Below are 18,094 nucleotides of genomic sequence, written 5' to 3'. Positions count from 1 at the left end.
GATCAGCTTGATCAGGTTAGATCAACATTGAACATATCAAATGTGAATCATTATATTGGTGGAACATACACTTGTTGGTGTGAATATAATGAGTCATTGATATATGGAAATGAAATGTTCAGATCTAGTTCTGCAGGTACATGCCTCAGAGTTGTTACAGGTAAGCATCGATGTACTGCATAATGAATGATTAAGCCTTGATCAATTACAATAGGGTCTAGACATTCACCAACTATAAGGTGGGAGATAATTCTAACAGTACTAGTGACAGGAATAGTAACGGGTTTATATTTTGCACTGATCATAATGCTGTTGATTTGTTGCTGTTGTTGTTACTGTAAGAGAAAAGGAAAGCATGATACAAACCCAACTATTCAAGAACAAGATAATGATGATGAGACAAGACCTTTATTAAATGGTACATCAACATCTATAGTAATACTTGCTGATTATTCATTTATTTATTTATTTATTAATGCTTTACAGCACAAGTGCTGAAGGTCTGTAGGGCACCTGGTCCCACAGCCTGCTCAAAGACTTTAGCTACTTAAGGTATGTTTGTACAGTTGGAGAAAGGAGAAAAAATCCATGACTGGACCTAGGTGGCCTTGAACCTGCAGCCATCTGATTTACGTTCGAACGCTTACAGGAGTCTACCAGGTGGTCAAGATGTTTTCTCCTTGTTATTTTCATGTAATTATATCCATAGGAATTCTAGAGAGTAACTCATTATCTCTAAGTACCCCTAGTAGAATCAAATGGACACTAGTTTATTTATTCTATTAGGTGAAACAACATCTTCCGGAGCACTAGAGCAAAGTAATTCTCTGCAGAATATTGTGGAGCCTAAAGGCAGTGGTAAGCAATTTGTACTGTAAAATGCACAATATTGCAGTGCATTTGATAAATTATGTGATTTTAAAGTTGGTACTGAATAAGTGCTGCAATGAATCAAGGCAGTTTTTTTGTTTGTCAAAACATAATTACTATACGTTACACCATTTTCTAGTAGACCATTTAAATTTGGCATGTTCCAAACTCATGTACAAGTATACATATACTATGTGTGTATTTGCCAGAAAATGATTCACTTAAAGTTAGTCGAGAAATAGATACTTTGGAAATTGATGGGAGCAAGAAGCCACCACAAGTTCAAAATGGTGAAGTACAAGTCATCATATTAGCTATCCTACTATTATCGGCACTATAGACCTGTGTGGAGTCAATTTATCATGTCAGAATCCTACTGAATGCAGAAAAATTCCAGACCCAGTCTTGAACCCCAGCAACATGTATAGTCCAGACACATGCTTGAGGAACCACTACAGTGGTATCTTTAAGTGTACTCTAAACAATCTTTGCTTCTCACCAGCAGGGGTTAATCATATTTGCCACTGAGAAGCCTAAGGTTATATAAAACCTGTGAATACAGGCTGTCAAAACCCTACTCAATGTAAAGAATGCCATATTGACTCATTATTACTGAACCTGTGAAGGGGGAATCATGAAAAAGAATTACTTTAACTTTTCCTTGGATCAAGATAGCTACTCTAATAGAGCAGTCACTTACAGTCAATTGAGACTTGGTACATTCTAAAAAAACAACAGATAGCCTATGCCATTATGAAAGCATAATAATAGCCTTGATTATTGAGTGCTGCTTGAAATGTAACAAAAAAATTGAGCATACCACCTGCCTACTCTCAATTCCCATCAAGCCCGGTACTTACCACACATTACAAATTATTAAAGCTTAGAGCATGAATGTTGCTAATTTTAATGTTTGGTCCCTATGCTGTGATTCTTATTCTTCCTGAAACTTCAGCATAATGTATGCATGCCAAATTTAGCCAGAGTAAATACATAGCTATAGCATGACTAAAGTATAGGGATTACCTTACATTTTTTGTTTATTAATTTATTTATTAAGGCTTTACTGAGCACAACTACTGAAGGTCTGTATGACACCTGGTCCTACAGCCTGTTTAAAGTTGTTGCATAAAGTGTGTTTGAAAAGGTGGAGAAAGGAGAAAAAAAATCCATGACATGTCAGGGGATGATCTCCCTTTGTTAAATGATCTCTACTAGCAACCTTACTTTCACTGCACTGTTCTCACTTGATTTAGTTGTCATGATCACTGCCACTCCATCCCTATAGAGTCAGCTAATCCACCCAATACAGTCTCAACTCCTTCTAGTATAGATGGTAGAGCAACTGCACAAGATCTAGAAGAACCTGGTACTAATGCTGATGATGTAGTCACCAATGGAAATGTGACTGTTAGAGCTGCTCAACCACTTATAAAGTGTTTGTCGACTTCTAAACCAATTGGTCTGTATATATTATTATAATTGAAATGTTTATCATACTTTTGTTTCTATACTACAGATAGTGAAAGAGAAGTACCAATCTCAGAAGAGCCAGCTAAAACCATTAATGTCAGTCAAGATACTTTAGTTGCTCCCACCACAGAATTCGGTATTATAATATTAGTTGAATAAAATAATTATTGTTTATTTTTAGATACCACAAATAAAGTTCTCAATGATGTAGCCGTGAAATTCACTACATTAATTAATTTGGATACATTGCCACCTTATTTGCTGAAACATGGCCTGTTAACTAACGATGAATTGTTTGATTGTCAATCTCACAATATTCCTTCTTCAAAAAGGGCCCAAAAACTTCTGCAGCTTCTAAAGCACAAAGGAAATGGAGTCCTTCAGAAGTTATTGTGTTGTCTAAATGAGGAGACAGCACATTCAGGACACAAAGATATAACATCTAAACTAATATGTGCAATGAAATTGCATAACTTAATATTCGTTTGTCCAGTGCGTAAACAATTGCCTAAGGCAATGCTAACTAATCAGCGGCCAGATGTGTTAGATAATATGTTTGCTGTTATCACTGCAAATTGTCCTGCAGAAAAGTGGGAGGAGCTAGCTAGTGTGCTAGGGATTAGTGACTCACATCATTGAACAAATCAGAATAAGTATGACAGATAATACTTAATCTGTTACCATGGTACTGGAACAATGGAGACAGCTACACTTAAAAACCACTACAAAAGAACTTGCAGCTAAATTAGACAATTCTAATCTAAGATACATATTACAATAACTCTAAAATGTGTTATGTTAAATGCTATACATATATTATTCTCTTTTTAGTGTACATCATAGGCGGCGGAAAGGGGGGGGGGCTAGGAGGCTAAAGCCCCCCCTAGGTCTGCTGAGGGGGGGCTTAGCCCCCCCTCAGAATGAAATTATCTTTCTTGGAGTGGGGCTGAAAACCGTGACAAAGATCGAGATACTCTAATAGAGCAGTCACTCTAATAAAGTAGTCAGTGTGTAGCGAGCTATGTAAGGATTTTTATGTAGTTTATCAACTAGAAATGGTAGCTGGTGAGATGGAAAGCTCTTGTGAGTTGGTTGTGACCTTTTTTTTTTTTTTTTTTTTTTTGGTCTCACCTTACCAAACTATAGAAATAAGTCTGGGTCAGCTCAGCAGAGCCCCCCCTCATATCAACTACTTCCTCCGCCACTGGTGTACATAATAAAATAATGTGTCCCATTACCTTATAGCTTGCAATATACAGATGCTGATGGGATGTCTGGCTACTTTGACACCTCATCTACTTAAACTTGTAGATTATTCCCAGGTAAAAATATGAAAGATGAAAATCTTGCAAGATTTGTGCAAGGAAAGGACTATTTTCCTTCAACAAATGTTGCAATTATAAGAATTTTGCTTGATCATTAAGATTCCTACAAGCTTTTGACCTGGGTGTGTTCACAGCGGTCATTTTACCTATAACCAATCATATAAGAGTCCTTGCATTTAACTATTTGTAAAGAAAATGGATTTACAGAAGCTTTAATTCAGTTGCAGCTTGTGATCATGAAATTGCATGTATGAGATTGGCTAGCTTTACAATATTAACAACACCCAAACATTAGACATGTAGTTAGCTAACTGTGACCTAGTGATTTGTTCAGTCACTTTATCACTTTACACTACAATCAAGACAGTGCTAACTTACCAATAACTACATCCTAGAAGGTCATGTTTCACTCAACTACTACATGCTTTAAAATTAATGATTGGACCTTATCACTCGATGAACATCTCTCTACTGGTTTATTAGCATTTGACAGCATCCCACATACCGGACTTTTATTGAAACTTCAAGCATATGGAATGAACAGTCAACCTTTGAGCTGGTTCAAAAGTTTTCTTACAGGTCGATGTCAATATGTCAAAATTAATGGTTTTTTGTCATCTTGGGTACAGGTGTCCAGCAAAGTCCCACAGGGCTCCATACTTGGTATGTTATTGTTTTCTCTATATGTTAATGAACTGCCGTCACTTGTCTCCAGTCAGTTACTGATGTTTGTAGATGATATAAAGCTCTATTACACTATCGGCCGTTCTTCTTGAGACTGCCTTGTACTGCAAAATGATAAATATCTTGCTTGACTGGTCAAAACGTTGGTTATTATCTTTTTATATATTAAAATGCAAGGTCTTACTTATTGGCAATGCTCCATACACCAGCAATTATACTATAGCAGGAATCCATTGGATAACATTCAAGATATATATATTGGCATACAAATTGACTCAAAATTAAAATTTCATATTCACACAGACACAGTAGTCAACAGGCCTATCATATTATCATTTGAGTGTAAAGACTCTGATGCCATATAAACCTTAATTGTTGGCCCAATTTGAATATAACAATGTCATATGGAGACCTTCTTACACACTTGACAATCAAAACCTTGAAAGACTACAGCGTAAAGCAACCAGAATGATTCCATCTATCAGCCATTTATCATACTACGACAGATTAAGACATCTAAACCTACCATCTTTACAACATCGTAGACGAAGGGGTGATTTGATCTACTTGTACCAAATTCTCACATAGATAATCATTTATTTACCCCATCTACTTCTACTGCAACAAGAGGTCACACAAAGAAATTATTCAAGCATCACGCTAATTCATATACAATATCTAATTTTTATAGAGTAATCAATGACTGGAATTGGTTACCCCAATCTATTGTTGATTCTTCCTCTGTCAATGATTTTAAAACACTCCTGGACAGACATTACAGTATAGTAATTAGAATAGCAATGTAGCTACATAATGTTTATGGATGTACAGGCATAAGTCTTTATCCTTAAAATACAAATACAAATAGGTACATGACTGTACATCAGAAATTTATTTGCAAATCTGAACCAAACCACGTGCTGGGAATTTCAGGTGGAATTTTAATTCATGTGGTTAATAAAATTAATCTTACGTAGGAGTCGAGTACCCGACGAAGACCATGATGGAGTTGGGCGAGGTGTTTGCATTTGTCGTTCGTAAGTCAATGTTATATCATATTCTATATACCGCCTTTACTCTCTGTTCTCGTAGTATTTGTACATAGTATGTTATCGCCGTAATATGTTATACTAATAGTAGGCATTCCAGTATCCGAGATTTTTTAATTAAAAAATTCTCCGTATATTCCCCAATAGAACCCTGGCACAAAATAACAACTCGTGTTTAAACTTGGGATTGCTCCGTCGTCCGAGCTCCAATGAGGATGAGAATCGCTGTGGGGTTTGTCCACACGTTGATCATCATGAAAATCTTAGTTTTATCGTGCACGTTACATATAAGTAAGTTTTGTGTTGTTTTGTAATCTTTTCAAGCCATGCAATGTATGCCGAATACTTTAAAACTTTTAAAAACGTACTGTCGGGTGGAAGGTAGTCACTGGTGCTTACTTTAAAGTGCGTAGTTACTTCGCTCGGGTTAGCGATTTTCAGCTCCAGAGCAATTTTCTGATGGTTGTGTCATCAGCTCAAAAGTATAAACCACTTCAAAGTCTGTATAACAATGCCATAATTGAAACCACAACTCCACCTCAAGTATTGTTGCATCATTGTGGCACCTCCACTGTAGTTGTTTACCTTTATAAGTTGTTAACTTGGTGTTTTTACTTACTTGAGATAGCCACTCACCTATAAATATACACCATTGTATTGAGAAGTCTGCAGTAGGTGAAACATATCTGCTCACCACAAAGCATATAAAGATCGCTGAGATCCGATATGATCGGAAGTTATTCTCATTACATGTACAAACTTGCAGCTAAAAGCAACTGCAGTTTCAAGACAGTCCAGATTGCTAGATGGCTTCCTGATTCAATTGTGCCATATTTCCCTTTAAAATGTATGGGGAGCCCTGGAGAAAAAATGTACCTTTTTTCAGTTTTTAAGCACTGTGCATGCCAAAGTAGCTAATTCCAACCCAACAAACTATATATTTCTGAGATCGGCTATCAATACTCTATCTATTGAGTATATAAAAAACCCATTTTTCCAAAATTTAAAAATTGGGCTGGAATGTCTACTAATAGTATATCTAATCCAAAACAGCCAAGCTGTAAAAAAAGTGTGCGGCCCTCAAAAAGGCTATGGTGAAAAAAGATGTGAAATCCAAGGTGGCGGCCAAGAAATGGCTGTGATGGTAGGTTAATGGTAAAAATTTTAATAACGACAATTCAGGTGAATTTTTGTGCCGCTTGGTCTTGGCACAAAATACACCTGAATTGTCATTATTAAAATTTTTACTATTAACCTACCATCACAGCCATTTCTTGGCCGCCACCTTGGATTTCACATCTTTTTTCACCATAGCCTTTTTGAGGGCCGCACACTTTTTTTACAGCTTGGCTGTTTTGGATTAGATTTCATTTCTTTTTGTATTTGTATACCCCAAAGCTGGCCTATAGCCGGCTTTGGGACTTTTTTAACCTATCTTTTTTTCTTTACCACAGGAAGAAGAAAAGATGAAGTAGATATACTTTAAATATTTTATCAGTAAATGTACAAATTATATATATAACACGTATATTTATTACAGAAATCTCCACGGTGGTTTCTTTTTAACTGAACACTCTACAAGATGACTCTTCTAGATGCTCTCTCTACAGGGTGAATTGTTTGTAGCTGAACGATCTACAAGGTAACTTCTTCTAGCTGATCTCTCTACAGGGTAATTTGTTTGTAGCTGAATTCTGTACAGGCGATTTGTTTGCAGCTGAGCTCTTTACAGAATGGTTTCTTTGTAGCTGAACTCTCTAAAAGGTAACTTCTTCTAACTGATCTTCTACAGGGCAATTTGTTTTTGGCTGAATTTTCTACAGGGTGATTTCTTTGCAGCTAAACTCTCTACATGGTGGTTTCTTTGTAGCTGAACTCTCTACAAGGTAATTTCTTCTAGCTGATCTCTCTAGAGGGAGATTTGTTTGTAGCTGAACTATCTACAAGGTAACTTCTTCTAGCTGATCTCTCTACAGGGTGATTTGTTTGTAGCTGAATTCTGTACAGTTGATTTGTTTGCAGCTGAGCTCTTTACAAAATGGTTTCTTTGTAGCTGAACTCTCTACAAGGTAACTTCTTCTAACTTATCTTTCTACAGGGTGATTTGTTTGTAGCTGAACTATCTACTAGGTAATTTCTTCTAGCTGATCTCTCTACAGGGTGATTTGTTTGTAGCTGAATTCTGTACAGGTGATTTGTTTGCAGCTGAGCTCTTTACAGAATGGTTTCTTTGTAGCTGAACTCTCTACAAGGTAACTTCTTCTAACTTATCTTTCTACAGGGTGATTTGTTTGTAGCTGAACTATCTACTAGGTAATTTCTTCTAGCTGATCTCTATACAGGGTGATTTGTTTGTAGCTGAATTCTGTATAGGTGATTTGTTTGCAGCTGAGCTCTTTACAGAATGGTTTCTTTGTAGCTGAACTCTCTACAAGGTAACTTTTCTAGCTGATGTCTCTACAAGGTCACTAGTTTGTAGCTGAATGCTCTACATGGTAGTTTCTTTGTAACTGAACTTTCTACAAGGTGACTTCTTCTAGCTGATCTTTCTACAGGGTGATTTGTTTGTAGCTGAACTCTCTACAAGGTAACTTCTTCTAGCTGATCTCTCTACATGGAGATTTGTTTGTAGCTGAACTCTCTACAGGTGATTTACTTGAAGCTGAACTCTCTAAATGATGGTTTCTTTGTAGCTGAACTCTCTACAAGATAACTTCTTCTAGCTGATCTCTCTACAGGGAGATTTGTTTGTAGCTGAATTCTGTACAGGTGATTTGTTTGCAGCTAAATTCTTTACAGAATGGTTTCTTTGTAGCTGAATTCTCTACAAGGTAACTTCTTCTAGTTGATGTCTCTACAGGGTCACTAGTTTGTAGCTGAATTCTCTACATGGTGGTTTCTTTGTAACTGAACTCTCTACAAGGTGACTTCTTCTAGCTGATCTTTCTACAGGGTGATTTGTTTGAAGCTGAACTCTCTACAAGGAAACTTCTTCTAGTTGATCTCTCTACAGGGAGATTTTTTTGAGCTGAACTCTCTACAGATGATTTGTTTGCTCTCCACATGATGGTTTCTTTGTAGCTGAACTCTCTACAAGGTAACTTCTTCTAGCTGATCTCTCTACAGGGAGATTTGTTTGTAGCTGAACTCTCTACATGATGGTTTCTTTGTAGCTGAACTCTCTACAAGGTAACTTCTTCTATTGATCTCTCTACTGGGCAATTTATTTGTAGCTGAACTCTCTACAGGGTGGTTTCTTTGTAGCTGAACTGTACAAGGTGATTTCTTCTAGCTGAACTATCTCTTTCCATAGTTGCATGAACTCCCTACAAGGTAACTTCTTCTAGCTCATCTCTTACAGGGTGAATTGTTTGTAGCTGATCTCTCTACAGGGTGACTTGTTTGTAGCTGATCTCTATACAGGTTACTTGTTTCCAGCTGATCTCTTGAATTCTCTTCAAAGTGACTGCTCTATTAGGATGACTGCTCTATTAGAGTATCTCGATCTCGCACTTGCTGCACCAAGTTGGATTTCGTGTTATAACTCCGTGGCTTTAAGTCTGATTCTTCTACACCATTGATGAGCCTTTCTAAGATGATTACTCCATCTGTACAACGATTTTCAAAGCATTACCCCAAGCGGTTTATCTGGTAGGCGTGGCAAGCAGTCGTTTCTTTATTAGCTAATCTCGATTGCGTAATTGTTACACACTGTTGGTTTTTTCGTTGTATCTTCCTGGTTTTAAGCTCGATTTCTTTCAAACCACAAAAGGATTGAGGTTCAATAGTTAACCTACTCACCCACCGATTTTCAGCTTCTTCCCATACGCGGTTTACCCTGTAGGCGTGACAACATATTGGTGTTATTTGTCGTGAATAATCGCTCATAACTCTTTGCCTGTTTATCGTATTCCAGCCAAAGTTGGTACCGAGATGCGCCTTTATACCCCCCTTCAGTGTGCCAAATTTCAAGGCGTTCGCGTTTTATAGCAGTTTGTGTAAGTGTGCGAAAAGAGGAAGAAAAATAAGAAGAAAAAAAAAACAAAGAAACTAAGCCAAATTTTGAAGTCGCATATCTCGGTAACGCTTGAAGCGATTTCGCTCAACTTTTGAATGTGGAGTCCTGTAGGTGGAGGGAGTGTGCACAGCAAAAATCGTCTTGTTTCATCAAGGCAGCACAGAGCTACGGAGGTGCGAAAATTGCGTTTTCTTTCTTCCTGTCAATATACTCACGGGTGTTACGCGCTGGCTTCTTGGGCCGCACGACACACTACCGTGTGTCTTGATACTAATAATATGTATTACATACTAATAGTATATTAGTATGTTATACCAACTGCTGGTGTTGTCCTTAAGAGGTTGGCTTCTTGCATTGCCACCCGCCAGGGAAAGCCCTACAGTCACACACTTTTCTGGCTTCGATGCCATATTGGTGTTCCTTTGATGCGCTCAGCTGTTTTGTGTTTGCGTGATTGCCGCTCTTCACCTGGACATCTCCCCGACCCCTTGATGATTGACCTGGCTGTGCACTAGGGGCATCTCCAGCCTTAGTTCGGACATTAACATAGCGTTTTTTTTTTTGTTTGTGATATTGATCATAAAAAAAATAAATAAAAATAAATAAATAAATAAATTTTACATAGTTTTTCGGCATTTGGAGACAAGTTTGGAGAGTTGTCGGCACATCCTCAAAAAAACTTGTCGTTTGATGATCCACCCGTTATCACAACAGTGAACTTCCATGAACTTGTAGAAATACTAGTTGGATACAATTGCACTTTTTCGTGTGTAATTCGTTCAGATATTCCACTCAAGGAGGGATATCCTAAATGGACCAGACGATATGGATGGCCGCTTCCACACTACGTGATAACTACTGGAGAGTGTCCCACACTATCCAATACAATGTGTAATAATTTAACACTAATAAATGTGTAACAATCAGATGGATCAGGATATTATACCATAACTGCTGAGAATGAGCGTGGAAGCGATAACTTCACTGTAAATGTGGAAGTAGTGAGTGAGTTATTGTGTGTCTCCATGCACATACATGTGGTAATGAGACAGGCTCAGGTTACATAGATATCTGGTGTCCACACATTTACCTCTGAAACATGGTATTACTTCTTGTGGGATGCTATTCCTGGGATTTTCCTGTACTTATTCATAAAAGTGTGCAGATGACCAGGTATAACTGTGGCCATTACTTGGCATTTGTATTTGTGTGTGTGTGTGTGTGTGTGTGTGTGTGTGTGTGTGTGTGTGTGCGTGCGTGCGTAAGGCAGCATAGCTGAGTGGTTACTGATAATCAAAAGGTTCCAGGTTCGATGCCCAGTTAAGCCAATTTGGTGCTGTTGTTGTTAGACAACAGCACCAAATTGGCATAACTAAACACTTCATTAACTAACTGAACACTTTAAATTGGCATAACTAAAGTGTTTAATGAAGTGTTTGGCATAACTAAACACTTCATTAAACACTTTATTCACATTGCTCCAGTCTACCCAACTATATATTGGGGACCTGGTGGCCTGGAGAAGCAGTCCTACCAGCTGGGTACCAGGTGTTCAACTGTCTTGTCTCGTTTAGCAATGTCAGGATCATTGTGGAACTTTGGGCTCCATGACCTCTCACAGCGAGACCTTGACATTCCTCCTATGGGTTACTAGCCTTGCCCCAGGAAGATTTTCCTGTGCAAGGCTCAAGTGCCTACAGGAATCCCAGTGTTGGTTCGCTAGACAGCAATACATGTAGCTGTGTTTTGCACGCCTGTCGTAGGTTGTGCTTTGCTTTGTGTGTGTGTGTGTGTGTGTGTGTGTGTGTGTGTGTGTGTGTGTGTGTGTGTGTGTGTGTGTGTGTGTGTGTGGGTGGGTGGGTGGGTGGGGGGCATAGCCAAGTGATTAGAGTTCTGGCCCAGTAATCAAAAGGTTCCTGATTCAATACCCAGTGATGCCCAGTGGCTATTGTTGTTGTCTTGAGCAAGAAAATTTACTCAGTCTACCTAGCTGTTTAACCAGCGAAGCAAATACCAACTGTTCTTACATAATGAATATTGGTCCAGGTTATACTTTGAAGGCCCATACCTTTACCTGTGAAACATGGCACAGCCTCCTATGGGTTGCAAGTCCTTCCCTAGAACCATAGATATACAGACAAGTACCCAGGATTGGAATCATCTCATGTGAGCCCATTGACTGCAATACAGACGCATTCACCGGATCATTATTACCCTCTTCGAAAAGGGCGGGATAGTGAAATATGCCATTCACGTATCATTTCTGTAAAATGTCAATATGTGAGAGTGTTTGTTTAGTTGTTGGTAAGGCCTTCCTTGCGAAAGGGGGTGGTTAATTAGCGGTAGGGCCTAGTTTGTAGGTGCGTCTCTCTCGATGCGGCTGGCCGATATGTAGCCACCATTATCAAAGGAACCAGACTTATAATGCATGGCAACTAACTATTAATGTTTTAGGAAGTAGTCACAAGAGTAGAACTAGCCTTCTGTGTGATAAATTCGAAGATATTGCTACTTCCGGTAACAACAATCCAGCATGAAAAACCGGATGATTCCAATCCCGAATACTTGTCTGTATATCTATGCTAGAACTCACAACACCTGAGTTGGCGCACAGGTGTCCCAATGTTGGTTCACTGGGCTGTTGTGACTGTGCAAGCATGGTAGCTAAAGGCTTTGCTTTTTGTGTGCTGTGTGCTTTCACCTTCACCTATGAGCCTTCTAGAGATTACAAGTCGTTCACTGGACTCACAGTGCCAGTACACTGGGGGGTGCATGTGGAGGTGGACGTGTGGGCTGGTATTTGATAAGGGTACGAGGGGGGAGAGAGAGAGAGAAGAGAGAATGGTGTTTATGTCAGTCAGCACCTCATGGTGACCCTAGTTGTTTACAACTATAAGCCAGCCAGCATTGGCTATGATCACAAAATCATCTGATGGTATTTTGCACTCACCAACCTGGTGCCTATGTGGATGTTTTGCAATCCTTCCAGGGGATATCTATCATTTGTATATAAAACAGATCCAGCTTGGTGGGCTTGTCACAGAGTCAATGGCACATACAAAGGGGTGTCATGTAGGTGCGCACTGTAGGGAGATCTGTGACTGCAGTCAAAGTCTTGACCAGCCGAAATTTTGTTTTGACCTGTGGCTAAGAACCTTTTTTCAATCTTTGACCGGTCACCTAGCGACAACATTTCAGTACTTTTCGTTTGTGGGTCAGAAATTTTTACCCTTGATCGTTGACTTGGCATGAATTTGGTGGCCTTGACCTTTGACATAGACTTTGGTTGCGGTTGCAGATCTACCTACTTGTGAGTGCCTGTATGTCACCCCCTTGCACATGTAATTCCACTGAGTCATGTATATTCTGTTAGAACAACTGACCAATCTAAATGATGGGGTTTATACAAATACACTTATAGCACTGTTGTCATTAAATTGGCACATAGATATTGAGACAACAAGGTTTCACTGGATTTGTCAGTGTGAGATACATCATGCGAGTGAAATATGATTGAATAGTGGTAAATAGGATGGAAAGCAAGGGTGATAATAGAAGCATAGTTAGATATCACAAAAATTATGACGCGCTTAAAAGGGAGTGAATACATGTAGCTGCACTTATAAAATGATCATATAGTACCACACTCTTAAACAATCAGAGCATGCCAGCATGCCCTGATTACAGCTGAGTGACCACTGCCTTCACCATTTTGTTGTCAAAAATGAACTCAGCACATGCTCATCAGCAACATTGCAAATGATGCGAACATATTGTATTATAGTACGTTTGCGTTGAGCTGAATCCTCAAAAACGATTAATAACTTGCGATTGCTACATCACACGGGCCTCCTGTATTGCTCGATACGTAGCACTTCTCAATCCACTAAAAATGTATTAAAAGCACTTCATCTGAATGTAAGACACTCCAGTTATGACACTGTAAGTTCACCATACATTTTCAATGGGGAAGCCTCTAAAGTGTGGCCCTTTGATGTTCATGTTGACACATGTTTGTAGCGAAGCCAGACATCACACTCCCTCCCTCAACACGCATGATTTCACCATCCGTTATGTAAGAGGCTGTAATACACTTTTGAAAGAAAAATAAAACAGTTTTTGTATGTGTAAAACAGAGTTGCATGAGTAGAAGAGCTGGAGCCACTGTTGCATTGTATTTAGAAGATAAGTGACCTACTTATTGTTCAGGGAAGAAACTTCTCTAGCCTCAAAAAGTGGAAAAACCCAAATTATAACAGCTGAAAATCTGTTGCGCAGCATTGGTGTACCTGCGAGTGAGCCAAACAACATGTATTTTACTTCACATTTACCACACAGCTGTCCATCGTCTTCTATTCCCATTTAATCAATTTGTCATTTTAATCCTTTTATTCCCATTTAATCAATTTGTCATTTTAATCCTTTTCTCATCACTTCGCCACACATGTACACAGCTTTTCCAGCCAGCATTTTTTTTGAAGTCACATTCCACAAAACTAAAAGTTTCAACAACTGAAATAGTACTGTGTGTATGAATTTGGGCTGATAGTACCTGTAGTGACTTCCAAACACTCCTGCACTGATCAAATATACAAGGGATGGTATGTTCAATTTCTGCTAGCATAATAAAGCAATAATATTTTTTATTATTAAAGTGCACACACTTACACTTCATCTGTATTTTCATATACTTCACAGAGTTTAATCTCAGCTACCTGATGACTCCTGGGGAACAACATCAAGTTGTAACACCAATGCTGCAAATATCAAACAATCTTACATCAGATGAAGTAAGCCCAGAAGAAGACTTGGACCTGCTGCTGCTAGTGGAAATACCACCATTGCCACCTTCACTATCACTGCTGATTTGGATGAGGAATCGCTTTAGAAGTTCTTCATTGCCCAAGTCTCATCCAAGTACACAACTGGTCTTCCTTCAGTTCTGTTGTACCTCGTTCGTCTTTAATATTTACGACGCTGATGGACTATGCAGAGCCGCTCATAGTATACCCTGCGTATATGTGTAGTGACATTAAAGTATAAACTGTTGCAATGCTAACCTCTTGTCATTAATCGTCTTGTACTTAAATCCCATATCACTCAACACTCTTAAAAGCTATGTTCTACCCCCAGAGAAAACACCATCATTCTTAAGTTTGGCCTAAGACGGAGTACGTGACAAAGTTCCAGGGTTCAAAGTTTAACTTACCAAAATCTTTGAGAGCAATGGATTTCCTTCCTTCCGTACAATGAATGGATTTTTTGTCAGATTGCAGCTTGGTCAAAACTGTCTGCATCAACATGGGCTCATGAACATTTGTACCTGACGATAACAATTGAGCAGGTTTGTGCAAAGTGCTTTTTGTACCTTTTTCTTGGCGTAGATAAACCGCCTTTCTTGCAGTACTCCATTCTAACTCTTACAATGGATGTCCTTGAAACCCCTGTGTGGCGTAATGTATGCCAAAACCCAGCAAAGAAGGCATTACATACAATACCAGTGGCCTTCGAGATTCTCTCCGTGATGTTGACAGAAATTTTACATTTCTTCGCTTCTTGCTTAAAGTACTCCCATAGTTTCATAAGTAGATACTTTGTTTGGGTGTTTAACTTCTTTCCAAGAGGGTTTTGCTCCGCACTCACTGACAGTGCACTGGATGCCATATTCTCAACAATTAAGTGCACACCCGTAACATGGGCTTACAAATAAATGCTTCATGAACATTATGTTTAAAGCCTTTGATCTTGTATGGCTTCTTAACCAACAACCCAGGATTCAGCTCAACACAAACGTATTATAGACACTTATAATCAGAGAGTAAGCAGTTTACATCTTAAATGTATATGTCAGAATCTCCTAGGTATGTTTATCTGCTAAATATTCATGAGAAGATTTGAATTTTACCACACATGGGTAAATCGTATTTCCATTTGTGACAACAAATTGGAAAAATATGGTAATGATCACAATCAGTAGTAGGCAGCAAACCATGCCCATTTTAATCTATTGTGTATAGCTCAATGGTGAAATCAAGATACTCTAATAAAGCAGTCATAGCCACACAAAGCTATGCAAAAAGTTAGTAAACTAGTGCAATTAATAATAAAATAGGATTCCTGTGATAAACAGTGATGTATGAATGATGGTAACTATTACAACATAGCTGTGTGGGAAAAGCCCTGAACAGATGGTGGTAACATGCTAATGTAGGGATTTCCCACATAGTCTGTTTGTTTCCTTGTTTCAATACTTTTACTGACTGCTTCATTTTTTAAATTAATAGTTTATACTGCACTAGTATTATACTCATCATAATCATCTCATTGTTAATTGACTCAGCAAAACATTTATGTTGATCTGACCTAGTGACTCTGTATGGCCTCTGACTGCTCTATTAGAATATTTTAGTGTAGAGTGACTTCTTTATGTACCGTATAGCTGGAAATTTTTGAGGGACAAAACTTTTGCAAATTTCATGAGTAATGATAGCTTCGTGAAAATAAAATTGTGATAATGTTAAGGTTTATACTATTAGGTCTACCGTTATAAATCGTTCTCTAGACTTTCGTGAATTAAAAAATGTGAAAATCGTATTTTACACAGTTTCGTGAAAGTTTCGTCCCTCACAAATTTCCCACTATACGGTATTAGGTAATAGGATGGTGTCTTCAAAGATTTAAAACCTGAGGTGACATAAATAATTACTGAGGCACAGCTGAAGCAATTACTAATATCACCAGTGGTTTTTTCATGTAAATCCTCCTTTTAAAAATGTTTGAGTGTTTTAGTGTAGAAGCAGTGAGCCAGTAAAGACAGTTCCTATTGTAAACACCGAGGGCATTTCAGTGAGCAAAATATTTGTGATCATGGCAAGCTATTATGGAGCATGGTAGAGATTTGATAAGTTAATAAAATTTGTACTTGAACTTTTAGAGATGCAGCGAATGAGAATAGCCAGTGCAGGTCTACAGAGAACAGTGTAATACGGCGAAGGCCACAAACTGAAATGATGGCTTTTTAAGTAGTAACCAGCTACCACAATGGTTTAATACCCTGCTGGCTAGTACCTGAATGCAATTTCTTGTTATAACTACCTCACAATGGCATTTCCTTGGTATTCACTGATGTGTTGAATACTAATTGTCCACAAGAGGTTAATTGCATTACTGTGGGTCTCATTGTGGTTGTAAACAGGTGTCAGGTGTCTTACCAGGTTTTTTAGACCTCAAAGTAAACTCTACTTACCATTGTCTAATAGATAATACCATATGTGACCAGATCTGTGAAAACCCGACATAATGGTGCATTTTTCAAACTCTTTATTATTGAATATTTGTGACCGAATCTTGGAAAAACACCCTTATGGTTGTGCCTTAAACAATTAGAATTTTTGAAACTAGCATGGTGCTGTTAATAGCAGAAAGCACTTTTCAAATATTTCTAAAAAGTTTCTTGTAATTCAGGGTATCTATGGTTTATTCTACCCTTAATTGGGTAGGAATTTAACTTATAATGCTATGTTTCAGAACTAAATATTTAATGTGTCAAATGCACCCATAAGGGTGATTTTCCAAAATTCGGTCACATTTATAATCTACTTAGCCAAGTGTATGCTCTGGCCAAGTTTCAGCCTTGTATGCCAACAATCTTTGGAGTTATAGCCCTACAAAGTAGCATGCAACAACAGAAAGATTAATTTGTACAGCAAGTATTGGGAAAATGAATTACAGGTGCTTACAAAAATGACTGTAACTTACAAACGCAATGCAGTACAGAGTTGCAACCTGCACCATCATGTTTGCCTCATACAACGACGAAATTAGTGAAGAAAGATTGATCGCGTAAGATCACTTCAACATGATGTAAATGAACGTCCATAACTCGTGTATCCTTTAGTCTACTGCTATGAAACAAAGATTTCAAAGAGCTTTTGATGATATCATTAAAATCAGCCAATATGCATCACAAACTGTTGTTGCAAGCTTGAAAGAGAAGGTATGCAGTAAGATGATGCGTCATAATGCTCCTTCTGAGTTTTGTCAGGAAGTTGATTCTATATTTGACAACAGCAAAAACTATCATGAAAAATTCCAGTCTGCTTACTTGCAAAACAAATATATTTCACTAGTTGGTCCCCCACACAGACAGGACACCCCTTACCTCAGTTCTTTAGCTACATTGCCAGCAACTTCAGCATTCTGTAACTGTACGCCATACAACTCTTATAACAAGTTTAAAAGGTTTGATGTTGAATTTGAGTTGGTGGTGTCAGGTGACGATGGCATTATTAAAGGCGGCAGAGGACTCTTGTCTTCATTCTCAATGTCCGGCATTGAGTCTGAAGCGGCGCCAGGGTGTAGGAGGTACTTGTCTGAAAGTGGCTTAATTTGTGACACAGCCTCCTGAAGTAGTCAGCTTACTCAATCATTTCATCAGCTACAGTTTTGGCTATACTATGAACAAATGCTGTAGAAAAGGTGAGATCTTGCTCCCCAATGTCCCCATAATTCTTCACTGCGTCATGCAATACTTTAACTCCAATCAGATATACAGATGATACATGATTCCTTAACTTTGTATGTTCAGGGTCCCATTCATGTAATTGTTTCAGAAACAGTAAGAATCTTTAGGATTGTTTTTCACTAGTAGAATTCACGACACTGTACAGCACGTT

At 38.3% G+C, this 18,094-nt stretch overlaps 3 protein-coding genes across 5 annotated transcripts in view; 2 read left to right on the top strand and 1 right to left on the bottom strand.

Moving 5' to 3' along the window:
• The first annotated feature begins 109 nt into the window (after positions 1-109).
• LOC136237770 (uncharacterized) lies at positions 110-3,164 on the top strand. The gene is made up of 8 exons (XM_066027985.1): positions 110-160; positions 603-660; positions 710-739; positions 787-858; positions 1,080-1,160; positions 2,159-2,332; positions 2,390-2,479; positions 2,525-3,164. The coding sequence occupies exons 1-8, from the start codon at positions 110-112 to the stop codon at positions 2,980-2,982; spliced, it is 1,014 nt and encodes a 337-aa protein (XP_065884057.1). The 3' UTR covers positions 2,983-3,164.
• A 2,156-nt stretch (positions 3,165-5,320) lies between these two features.
• LOC136238717 (uncharacterized) overlaps positions 5,321-18,094 on the top strand; it is a 27,634-nt gene continuing 14,860 nt past the window's right edge. The window contains exon 1 of the mRNA XM_066029279.1: positions 5,321-5,389. Coding sequence (XP_065885351.1) covers positions 5,353-5,389 — 37 coding nt within the window. The 5' untranslated portion in view covers positions 5,321-5,352. The remainder of the gene's footprint in view (positions 5,390-18,094) is intronic.
• Positions 13,485-18,094, bottom strand: part of LOC136239356 (grainyhead-like protein 3 homolog) — a 12,557-nt gene continuing 7,947 nt past the window's right edge. For 2 of the 3 annotated variants that reach the window (XM_066030091.1, XM_066030093.1), the window contains 6 exons: positions 14,629-14,710; positions 14,480-14,580; positions 14,200-14,430; positions 14,088-14,144; positions 13,972-14,036; positions 13,485-13,915 (listed from right to left, as the gene is read on the bottom strand). In XM_066030091.1, the coding sequence (XP_065886163.1) occupies positions 14,570-14,580; positions 14,629-14,710 (93 nt within the window). In that variant the 3' untranslated portion in view covers positions 13,485-13,915; positions 13,972-14,036; positions 14,088-14,144; positions 14,200-14,430; positions 14,480-14,569. The remainder of the gene's footprint in view (positions 13,916-13,971; positions 14,037-14,087; positions 14,145-14,199; positions 14,431-14,479; positions 14,581-14,628; positions 14,711-18,094) is intronic. The other variant, XM_066030092.1, reaches the window with a different exon arrangement.

The sequence above is a fragment of the Dysidea avara genome, chromosome 11 (genome assembly GCF_963678975.1).
Source record: "Dysidea avara chromosome 11, odDysAvar1.4, whole genome shotgun sequence".
NCBI classification, from domain to species: Eukaryota; Metazoa; Porifera; class Demospongiae; order Dictyoceratida; family Dysideidae; genus Dysidea; species Dysidea avara.
Note: the sequence above shows the minus strand (reverse complement) of the source record. Positions and strands in the feature narration are given on the sequence as shown.